Below are 12,896 nucleotides of genomic sequence, written 5' to 3' on the forward strand. Positions count from 1 at the left end.
TTTCTTAAAAATTCAAACTTTCATAAAAAATGAATCCTTTCACCGATCATCGTCAAACTTAATACCAACCATGCTTTAATGATAGTCTATTTATGTAAAAAATTTTATCCCGATATCTTAAAATTTACGGAAATTAGAGCAACCACAAACATTTTTTAAAAAATTAAAATTGTATTAAAATTTAAAACATTGTATAAATTTTTATTAAAATGACTAAGTAAAAGTGTTGTACTACTTTACTTGTATGCCAAATTAGAGCGTTTGTAAGTTAAATAGTTCTTGAGACATTTAAATTAAAAAAAAATGGATGGGCACGCACGCGGGCACGCACGCACGCACGCACGCACGCACGCACGCACGCACGCACGCACGCACGCACGCACGCACGCACGCACGCACGCACGCACACGCACACGCACACGCACACGCACATACACATACGGACATTTAAAAAAATGTTATTTTTCGATGTTTTGGAACATTCTGAACACATTGGCATAGAATCTAAAAAAAAAATTTTTCACGAAAACAAAGCTTCCTCTGTGAGGAAGCAAAAATTATGATTTTTTTACAAAATATACAAATACAATGCAAAAATACGCTATAAATTTATAAAAATAAGATAATATTGATAATACAATACTCAATAATACAACGGTATATAATATTACTTAAAAAATTATGTATTTACTGATATTATGAAAAATTCGATTATATCGATATTTGATGTTTAAAATCAATATAATTAAAAATTTTTAGCATTTAAATTTTATTTACGGATGAAGGTACACGATATACCGGCATATAATACACACACACACACACATACAGGTCCAATTTTAATCTATCACCCCTCGTAACTTTGCAAGGAGAGATTGTACAGAAAAATGTTTCATACAAAAGTTTTTTGACTTCAAGGGGGACATAAGATGGTATTATTGGTTTGACCTTGGACAGTCGTTTAAAGATCACATGAAGGTCACATGAAAGCCTTCAATTTCTTAAATGGAACCTACTATTTTTTATTGCATATTCTTGTAGCTTATTTCGAGAGCTGTCCAAAACACTATAATAAATGACTTTTTTCTTAAGTACTTTTTGAGTTATATAATATTATAAGGCTTGAAGTTAACAATTTTTTAACATAAAATGTAAAATATCTTGTAAAATATTCAGTTTTCGGAAATTTTACCTTAATATTTTTATGCACGGAATAATGAGACCAATCAATTGGTGTAAAGAAAACAGATAATTGTTTTTAAAAAAGTATGTAATTTGCAATATGCAGCTGCGTACTTTTCATTGAATGCAACTATGCTTTCTTTATACCAATTGATTGATCTCATTATTCCGTGCATAAAAGTATTAAGGTAAAATATATGTATATATATAATTGTTAGTTAAATTATTTTGATATACATAGTCAGTCTCTACTTTAGTCTTCCGTGTATTATCTTTTTAACCAAAATATATAATCGAATAAAGAATATTTTAAAAATCAAATAATTACAAATTTTCAATCAAAAGTACAAGTGTATGTGTGTTGCAAAGTCTTTGATTTAAAAACATCTTTATAAAATATAATAAGAATACGAAGATTTTAATTTACTTAAACAAATTCGAGATATTATAAGGTAATTTTATAAGTGCAAAGATGCTAAGAAGAAAACATATTGTTTTGTTTTAAAATTTATTAAAAATACAATTTGTGCGTTCTCATTTTTTCTCATATGGATGATTTTTATTCTATACATTGAAGTTGAACACATTGAAAGGATTAGTTCAATCATCGATTAGAGCATTCCTTTATTATTATTTTTTTGGAAAGCAAATTTTCCTCCCCTCCAATTTCTTGTGTACTTCAAAATACCGATCATGTACCGATGTACGTACATAATATACAGGATGTCTAGTAATCCCCGCCTTAGCCGTCGTGTGCAGGTAGAGCGAATTAAATCGAGTAGGAAAGTCCTTTATAATTTTGCGATTTTCTCAATAATTATTGAGAAAATAATTAAAAAAGATCGGTCAATCGGCGCGAGTAGAAGCGCGCAGTGAAAAGAGACCCACTCGGGGATCCAGCGCTGCTATATATAGCACTATATATAGTGCGTTCACAAAGAGAATGACCACGGTTCGCACAGGTTTCGGCAGTGTGGGACTCGAGTGGGAAGACGCGAGCGCGCTACTCAATGCCTTATCATCGTACCCTTGGGCTCTGGCACACAATTTACTCTCTGTAAATAAGTTAATGCGCGCGGCCTTCCGTTGCCGGGTCTGGCCTGCAAGATCCGTTTGGCGTGAAAGGGGCAAAATAGACGGTCTCGGGGATCTGCGCAAACCGGACGAAAAGCGTGGTCGTTCTCTTTGTGAACGCACTATAGCTATTGTATTTTGTTGAGCGTTCTTTCCCGCTTCTTCGCGCGCCTAGAAATCGTGTAACATTAGACTATTAGACTATTTCTTGGTTGCTTCATTTCAGATCACAGCGCATCATTTTATTCTGGATCATTTTGATTCTGTCTGCGAAAGTAGCCCTTTTCACCATTCGCTTTTAGTAATCATGTAAGATTGAGCTGCAGTAATGCCAGATTTGAGACGAGCAGCATGCCAAGTCGTAGTAGTGGGGTTATGGTGGGGATCGCCGAGTTACACGTACGCCATGACCCCCACCACTATGACTTGGTGTCATTGCTGCTCGTCTTAAATCTGGCATCACTGTTGAGCTGTCTTTTCTCGCCGCACGCTTGTACTCGCGTGGATTGGTTGATTAGAAAATCGCAAAATAGTAGAGGATTTTCCTACTCGGTCTAATCTACTCTACCTGCACGTAACAGCTAAGGTATATAGGGATTACTTGTATATGTATACATGCATTATCATAAATAAATTGGGCGCAACATAAAGGTGACTTTTAAAATATGTAATGAAGAGAATCCTGAGAAATAAAAAAAGTTACAGTGGAAAGATTTAAAGTGGGTTTGAAATAAGTGATTTTGTGTGTTAGATACATGATAGAATTTTAATACCTGAAAACTGCGAGACATTATCTTATATTTTTGTTTATCGTTACACATCTTTCGAACTTATACTTTTATGTATAATAATTCTTACGAAGAATTATGTCTAGATTCCATTTAAAAAGAAGACGAATTTAATCTCTCAAACATAATCGAGTTTCACACATTTTCCTTCTCAAATTACATTTAACAAATATTATCTGTACAAGACTTAAAAGCCAAAACGTTCTCTAAAACAAAGTAATGATGAGGACACAGTAAAACTTTTTATCTGCTTCGCTTTTACTATTCACTACAGATCTCGGGACTCGATTTCATTTTTCATATAAAGATATGTTTGTCTACAAGTCTACAATATAAAAGTTGGCGGAAATAGTGGGAACGATTTCTAATTAAAATAGGATATTATATAATTGTGTTGGATACCTTAATTAATAGGCTTTAATGCTCATAATACATTTACTTACAAACGTGAATCAATGGGAAAGAGTAGCAATATGTATGTTTTACTTTTTACTTTTTTGAAAGTGTATTGCTTCTATAAATGCGTGAAAACTAAATCTACGTATGTAATGCTAATGCAATCGCGAGAGACTCGTGTAATCGTTAGTTGTAGATATGCCTTTCGCGGATAAAATACAAGTACAATAATCTCATCACGCTTATACAAGTCAGACGAAAAAGTACAACGACGAGATACATAGTCGAACACATTAAAGGTCGCAATTTCTCGTCGCATTTTCTCATTACATGACACGTACGTGTGTTTAGCCGGGTACAGACGAAGCGAACAAATACGAACAATCACGAATGAATATCAGCGGATATGTCAATAAAAAACATTATTTAATTTATAAAAAATTATTTTACGTATAAAAAGATTTTTATAAAAAAAATTATTAAAAAAATAAACATATTAATTCACATCTTTTCTCGCATTCGCTGGTATTGGTCCTTCATAATCGTGCTCGTTCGCTTGGTTTGAACCTATATATATATATATATATACACACATATATAGGTTATAGCGTTTTACATGCGATCGCACGCGTCAGGACACGATCGGCAGTGAGGGATCCGTCATATTTGAGAGAAACGCGGAGAAACAGATTACAATACTTGGATATCCGAGCCAAGATAAAAAATGACTAAACTGTTTTGGAATGTAAAAAATTTGAACATTATACATACTTATATAATAGTAGTTTACTTTATGTAACATATGTCAGTGATATAATCAACGATTTCATAGACCCCGCCGAAGCTATTGACGCTATGGGATCTTCATTATCAAATAAAGAAAAGAATAAATAGAAAAAAGAAAAAAAGAAAAGAAAATATCAATTATAGAAACATGACTATTAAAAGAAGAATATCGATTTAGTAAAGACCCGTTAAATATTAATTATGTTACTATACGAAATTCTTCGATATAACGTATTAGAAAAAATCTGGCTGACATTAGCTGAACGTCAAAAACCAACAAGTTCTATTGCTAATATAAAAGAACAGAATGAGATTATAATATATCTTGCAAAGATGTAATATATCTTGCAAAGATAGAAACTATTTTTTAACCAATTCCCTGATAGATAAATCTGTTCGAAATTTGTTTTAATTTGTACAATTTTTTGCATTTCGCATTGATATATAATATAAAAATTTAAGCTCCATTATATGATTTTTATATGATTTATCAAGTTTTCGTCAACTATTGAAAAACAATATTTAATGAAAAATCTGGCGCGGTTATCGCAAAACACATCCTTCTTCTGCGCTTGAAGAAGTTCTTTAGTAAAAATTAATTATTAAATATATAAATAATAATATAACTGTATGTATGTATAAAATAATGCGTGCGAATGTTTCTCCGAACATTCGATCCGTATGGAAAGATATATAAATGAAGATATATATAGAAATTCCGTAATTCGCAGTCATCAATTATACAGCATTCTCTTTTGATGAAAAATAAATTGAAAAGTCCTAAACCATTTTTTTACGATGTTTAACGAAAAAGGAATTATTAAATAAGGTCAAATTATAATCACACACATACAGCGTTATCTCTTAACAGGTATACGTTGTGAATTGTGTGCCGAATAATGTAATCATGCATGAGTAACATCTGTTTGCTCACTTTGCGATTGTTCACATTGTGATTATTTACGTGTCGGAAACTCATAAAACTATATTATTATAAATTTCTTGTACAGATAGGTACTATAGGGCGATAAGGATAGGAGATTGATCGCTTCATGCAGAAAATTGCAAGCCTATGTGAAACAGTAATTATTGCAACGTAGGTAATTGCAACATAGTCAATCGGGATTGTGGACAATCGCAATGTTAGCAAATAGAATGCTCCTCACGTACCAGATCTGTGATTCACAAACATATGTCTATCTAACGAGCGGCGCTGATTTAAGTAAATTTTATTTAATAATTCCTTCTTTATTAAGGATCGCAAAAATATGTATAAAGAATATTTTGACTCAATTTTTACTAAGGAATAACGTTACATAATTGATGAATGTGAATTAACTCTTTGTCTCCGTTACGGGCGAAATCCTCAAGGTGTGCAGAGCTAACATTGTCCGGGCGATGTCAGCATTTCATAACACGTTAATTATGTATATTAGGAACGACCTCACCGATTTCAATGGCCTTGACAGATGTTATCAAAGTTACTGTCTTGAGTAAGTAGATTTTAAGCGTCGCTCGTTAGATTGTTTATTAAAAAGTTATTAACAAAGAAGTTTACTAAATAAAATATAATTTCTCTGGCACCATGCACATTTAGGTGTAGAGTGAACTTTGCCTCGTTTTGCAAAGTATATGCGTGGACGCAGTGGGTTTCGTCCCCTCTTCGAAGGGCTCCACTTTTGGAAGATATAACCTAACCCCTAACGCAAACTTATGTCCCAGAAGTGTTATGGAATATTGACATTGCCCGAGAAATGTTAACTTTGCACACTTTATAGATTTTGCTCTTAACATATCAACTTTAGCGACGTTCATCGATTTTGTTAACGTCCTTCAATTTGTATTTATAAAGAATTATGATAGAAACAGATATATACGCGTGTAACGATCTTTATTATACGTTTACACACACACACACCACATTGTGGGCGAGCGTGGTCTATAGAGGGCGAACATAGTCTATAGAGCCGAAGATCCCGGGTTCGATCCCTGGTACGACCAAAAATTACATTCGCTCGTTCTCCTCTCGGAAGGCAATGGCAAACCACCGAGAGTACACCTTGCTATGAACGCTTCTCTAAAGAAATGTAAACAACAACATCATTGGCCGTTCGGCACCGGCGTTTAAACTGTAGGTCCCATATACATGTGTAGAATCTACATGCCCAAACACAAGTATATGAAAAAGAGAAGTCACCACGCTCGGACACGAGCTTTTAAAGGACTGAGACACACACACACACATATATATACAGGCTGTTCTAAAAAGGTGCGGCCATACTTTAGGGAGATATTCCTTATACCTAAAGGATGAAAAAATGTTATATAAACATGAATGCGAAAGCGCTTATTTCAGGAGTTATGTTGAAAATACTGTTGACTGTATTACTTACACAAGAAACAATTTAGAATTAATCATTGTGGACGACAATCGTTTAATCGGTAGGTTTGTTTACATTTTTTTTAAAGTGACTGAGTACGGTTACAACAAATGTTGAAATTGTCCACCATTCGCCTGAATACACGCTGGTATAAACGCTGCGCGTTTCGGCCATTACCATCTGCGAAGCCATAAATAAAATGCATGTCTGCAAGTTCCGCATTTGTGTACATAACCATGGCTGTGATTTTGTACAATTACAATAAACCTTGTTTCACGGATGATCTACAGTACAGAACTGAACTAAAATGTGATCACAATGTTCTGCCAACTTCGATGCACATCCCTTGAAGTTGGCAGAACAACAAATATTGACCTTTAATAACATTAAAAATAATCCCTTAATAACATTAAAGGTCAATATTTTTCTGATTTTTACCTGGCAGATAAGGTTACTATCTCATTAGCCGTAATGTCGCATATTCCAAAAAGAAGCTCTAACTTCTAAAATAAGCGTTTCCGCACCTATGTTAATATAACATTTTTTCATTCTCTAGGTGTGAGGAATATCTCCCTAAAGTTTGGCCGCACCTTTTTAGAACACCCTGTATATATATATATATATATATATATATATATGTATGTATATATACACTCGTCAACAAAATTAACGCATATGTCTTTTAAGTCAAAATTTCGCATAATTTCAAATAAGCATAACTCCGCTAAAAATTATCGGATTTGAAAAAATTTTTTTTTACTGTCAAGCTTGAAGTCTCTAGTTTAAAACCCATTCGTCAGATTTTTAATTTATCTTCCTCCCCCGTACGCCACTGCTTCAAAAGTAAGGACGTGTTTTGTCTCTAAAAAATTGCGTACTTTGACGCACACCACGGGGTGGAATAAATTTTTTTCGCAAATCTTATCATAGCTATCGTAAAATGTGGACTTTTTACTACAAATTAAAAAAAAAGCAAAGTTCGTACGATTTTTTTTCGCGGAGTTATTACATATGAAAGTTACCCATACATTTTTTAGCAGTAGTAGTAGTAGTAGTAGTAGTAGTGGTAGTAGTAGTGGTAGTAGTAGTGGTAGTAGTAGTGGTAGTAGTAGTGGTAGTAGTAGTGGTAGTAGTAGTGGTAGTAGTAGTGGTAGTAGTAGTGGTAGTAGTAGTGGTAGTAGTAGTGATAGTAGTAGTGGTAGTGGTAGTAGTAGTACTAGTAGTAGTGGTACTAGTAGTGGTAGTACTAGTAGTAGTAGTACTAGTAGTAGTAGTAGTAGTAGTGGTAGTGGTAGTGGTAGTGGTAGTGGTAGTGGTAGTGGTATGGTAGTAATAGTATATAGGTAATAGTTGTAGTAATAGTAATAGTGATAGTATCAGTATTTATAGCAATATTTGATAATTTTAATAATAATCGTGTAACAATTCTAATAAACCAATACATTTTTTATGCGATACAATACGTGTATCTATATGTGTATTTACACGAGCACATGTACATTTATACATATACATACATACATGTATATGTGTAATACAGTGTTTTAGAAATAAGTGGCCAAATTTTGAAAGCATGTATCATAAATGAAAGATTTAAGGTGTCTCCATAAATAAAAATTCAAGAGGTTTAAATCAGGAGATTATTGTTTATTTTTAATAGAAGGTGAATAGGAGAACAATCTATGAGACGTTAATGCTAGACATTGTCTGTTATAAATAAAAAGTATTTATAATTTGGAAAAAACGCTGTTCCGGACCCATGTTCATATGACTTTTTTTATCTTTACGGTGAGTACAATATACTTTTAAAGTTTGGTCACCTATTTCTGAAACACCTTGTATATACAGGGTGTATCATAATTCGTGCCCACAAATTACGTAGCGTTATTTTTTAATAAAAATGAATCAAAAAGATCTAAATCATATTTTCTGTCATACTTAATAAAAGAAGAATTATTAAATAAAGATAATAATCAACGTCATGTTTTAGGCAGGCACATGTTTATAAATTGCGTGCCGGATTGACTCGATGCGTGGTTCACGAACATGTTTCCGTTTAATAAACGATGTTAATTGGATGATTTTTATTTAATTTTTATTTAATATTATTTTTTCATTAAGCAAGAAAAAATAGTTCAAATTTTTTTATTCTTAATTTAGGAATAGCGCTATGTAATTTGAGAGAACGAATTATGATATACCTTTTATATATATATATATATATATATATATATATATATACAGAGTGAGTCTTTTTAATCTTAATAGCCAAATATCTAAAAAAGTTTTTTTTAAATTGTTTCAGGCAAAAGTTTTTGGCTTCGAGGGGGACATAAAATGATACTATTGGTTTGACCTTGGATAGTCATTTAAAGGTCATGTAAAGGTCATCTTCAATTTCTTAAATGGAACTCCCTATTTTTCATTTTATATTCTTGTAGCTTATCTCAAGAGCTTTCCAAAACATAATAAAATGTTCTTTCGTTAAGTATTTTTCGAGTTATGAGGCTTGAAAAATACAGTATTTTGACAAAATACAAAATATCTTATAAATTATTCAGTTTTCGGTAATCTTACTTTAATACTTTTATGCATAGAAAATCAAGACTATTAATTGGTGTAAAGAAAACGCATAATTGCGTTTCGCAACTCACCCTGTATAGGATATTTTATTTTAAGTGATACAGTCGATTATCTTAAAAATAAAATGTTTTTAGAAAAATTTCGTTCTCCTTTATACTACAGGCAAATTATGAAAATATATATACAAATGAAAAAGATACGGAAGTTTCAACATATCAGAAAGGATATAAAAAGAAGAGTTAAACAAAGCGCTGATATTTACATTTTAATATCTAGAAGGATCACATTAACGATTAAATAACGATGTATAAATAATTCTACAAGTTTTTAATCGTTCATGCATGCGCATGTCTCCACACTCGTATATATTGTAATATACCATATACGCATGGTCTGTCAGAAAAGTAATGACATTAAATATATAGCGCATAATGTGTGGAATCATGAAGAATCATAATCACGCTGAATGTAAAGTATAATTTTTCTTTTAAAAGCAATTTTGATTCGTTTGATTGCGTTTATGTATCATTATAACGTTTTTCGTGTATATTAATAGACCTCACTGTTTCCGTCATTGTGATCATTATAGAGTGACAAAAATTCAACAAAAATGTGCGATTAAAGATTAAAAAAAGCATGGTGATTATGTTTTATCACATGCTCAGGTTTTTCGGTAAAATGGCAAATATTTTTGAAAGAGCGCGAATTTGAAAGTAAACCGCATTTTAGTAAAAACCTACTTAACTTTTCATAACAATCTATGGCGCTCTCTTTCAATTTAACGCAAAACTTTATCGTATCTTTCTTTAATATTTTGTCATTCTATAATGAAAACGTTGACGAGTTCTACTAACACATATATATGAAAAACGATTATGATACAAGAACGCAATCGAACGAATCGAAACTTTAAACTTTTTAAAGGAAAGATTAGACTTTATATATTCTGCGTGATTACAATTTTTCAGTTGCCATATTGTGTGTGTGCGATACAAATTCAATCTCACTACTTTTCTGACAGATTATGTATATGTATGTTGTGCGTATATACACATACGTATATAATGTTTGTGTGCGTGTGTGTGCTTCTGTATGTGCATGTGCGTGTGCGTGCGTGTACAGAGTCCTGTACAATCTCTGTACAATATTTTAATAACAATTCGTTTCTTACGTCATAAAAATACTTTTTCCATTTTTTACAATAGAGATAAATATTATTTTCCTCAAATTAATAGATATTAGACTTAATAATCTGTAGAGAACGTAATTGATCAGACTTTCAAATTTTTGTAAAATAATAATCAAAAATAATTAAAAAATTAAATTAAATTATCTAAAAAATAATGTATGATTTAATCTATATAGTATCCAGGGAGAGATCGTGCAGCCGTTTGCGCATACCTATGCGCAGTGGGAAGAACATGTATTCACTCAGTACCATATACGTAAATAAAGAGATAACATTTCTGAGAGTTACGATATCCGATACCGACGGCCGATGCTTTGCGGGCCTGGTGCGCCACTCGTTGTGCAAGCTATACAAGCAGTGAAGGGAGACTTTACAAGCGTTTCATGGGCGGAGACCTGCGCGAAACAGACGAGTTTTCGTCCAAAATCTGCACGATCTCTCCCTGGATATAATATAGATAGAATATCATTGGCCGCGTTCAGCAGAAAAAGCAGCTTTGCAACTGTTGTAAAATTCGTGAATCTGATTGGTGTATTCTCTTCATCTTAGCTAAACCTAAGAGAATACACCAATCAGATTCACGAATTTTACAACAGTTGCAAAGCTGCTTTTTCTGCTTAACGCGGCCATTTGCTTACAATCCTGATTGCCAACAGCTTAGTTTGCTTATGTTGTTTACCCAACAATTCCGATTGTCTACAAGCATTACTGCACACATGTAATAATTAGAAACACTAACATACATATTTGTACGCATGACATTATTACGCACATGCTCATTGTATATATGACTTTATTGCACACATAGAGGAAAACGGGTAGGGCCAATTCGTTTTTTTTTAGAGGTAAGATGACGACCTTAAATAAGTTTCGATAAATAAGTCGATTTTTCCTAATTTCTATTATCCTATAAAAATAATCTATTTTTTTCACATTCATTCATAAAAAATTGATAAATTATTTTTTTAAATTTAGAATTTAAAATTTAAAATTAAAATTAAAATTTGAAATTTTTTAAAACATTAATTTCATTATTTTGTCCCCATATACAGATAACTTTTTTTAGTGTCGGGTAAGATGACAAAATTTCAAATTAAGTTAAAATGGATCTCTCTATAAATTTTATTTTTATAAATTTTATATTATTTTGTTATTATAATATTTGAACAAAAAAATAGAAATATAATTTATGTATCGGGTAAGATGACAAAATTTCAAATTAAGTTAAAATGGATCTCTCTATAAATTTTATTTTTATAAATTTTATATTATTTTGTTATTATAATATTTGAACAAAAAAATAGAAATATAATTTATGTAACTTAAAAAAATGAAAATTACTATAATAAAATAGAAACAAAAATAAATATATATATGTATATTGTGTGTGTGTATATACATATAATCTAAAATAAAATAAAATTGTAGACTAAACAAAAATAATTATTAATTATTTAAAAACATGTAAATAAAATCAAATTAAATCAAATCAAATCACATGGAATTAACCTAGGTAGCAAAAGTAATCATTTAGACATCATTTCGATATAATTTGACATTAAAATGACATCAAAATAACTGCTTTTACTACTTGAAAAACATTACATTGAAATATACTTATTGTTAGTTTTATTTTATATGGCACGAGCCCAACAATTACATTATATGTATTAATTTTTACATATTTTTTAATATCTAAGATACATATGTAATATCTAACAATAAGACATATATATAGTTTTTTTCTTATATGTTTAATAAATAATTCACCTACTTTATTTCAAAAATGAAAAAATCAGTAAATTGCATTTGGTAAGATTTACTTACACAGGCAATTAGTATCATGCATTAACTAATCATGAACAGTCACACTAATAAAATGCAGATTAACAAATATAACTTATAATTTGTATGTACGAATGCGTCATCTTGCCCACACATGTCATTCATCTTACGTCACAATACACTATATTTATTTTTATCCATCTCATAAAAATATTATAATGTGATAAATTAAAAATATTAATATATTATTATATGCATTTTCAACTTTATTATACCGTAATTTCATAAAGACAGTGAAATTATTTATTATAATTATGTAATTCCTTATAAACAAACACCAAAAAATTACAAGAACATTGAAAACACATTTTTTATTATATTATCTATTTTCCTCGAGATAGAATTAAGATCAAATTACAAGAGATTACTTATTATCAAAAAGCTTCTAATGAGTTGGGCATCATCTCGTCATCTATTATTATTTTAGAAAATTTAGCAATTCATTATCCTACCCATTTTCGTCATCTTACCCTCTTTTTTCTCTACATATTGCATACACATGTCATTATTGCACAAATACATAGTACACAGGACTATTACACACACACACACACACACACACACACAAAATAAAAAATTGCATTAATACTTTGTGCACAGATTATTTTGCACATATAATTTATTTATTTATTATTATTTATTGCATACATGCATCGTGCACACATAGTAAAA

At 31.1% G+C, this 12,896-nt stretch overlaps 1 protein-coding gene across 1 annotated transcript; it reads left to right on the forward strand.

Annotated features, from left to right (window-relative positions):
• Positions 1-7,590: 7,590 nt before the first annotated feature.
• Positions 7,591-8,241, forward strand: LOC145944383 (uncharacterized). The gene has a single exon (XM_083052673.1). The coding sequence runs from the start codon at positions 7,619-7,621 to the stop codon at positions 7,952-7,954; it is 336 nt and encodes a 111-aa protein (XP_082908799.1). The 5' UTR covers positions 7,591-7,618; the 3' UTR covers positions 7,955-8,241.
• Positions 8,242-12,896: the final 4,655 nt, after the last annotated feature.

Source organism: Prenolepis imparis, unplaced genomic scaffold, assembly GCF_030444845.1.
Source record: "Prenolepis imparis isolate NDT839.2.m4 unplaced genomic scaffold, iyPreImpa1.0 SCAF_13, whole genome shotgun sequence".
In the NCBI taxonomy this organism is placed as follows: domain Eukaryota; kingdom Metazoa; phylum Arthropoda; class Insecta; order Hymenoptera; family Formicidae; genus Prenolepis; species Prenolepis imparis.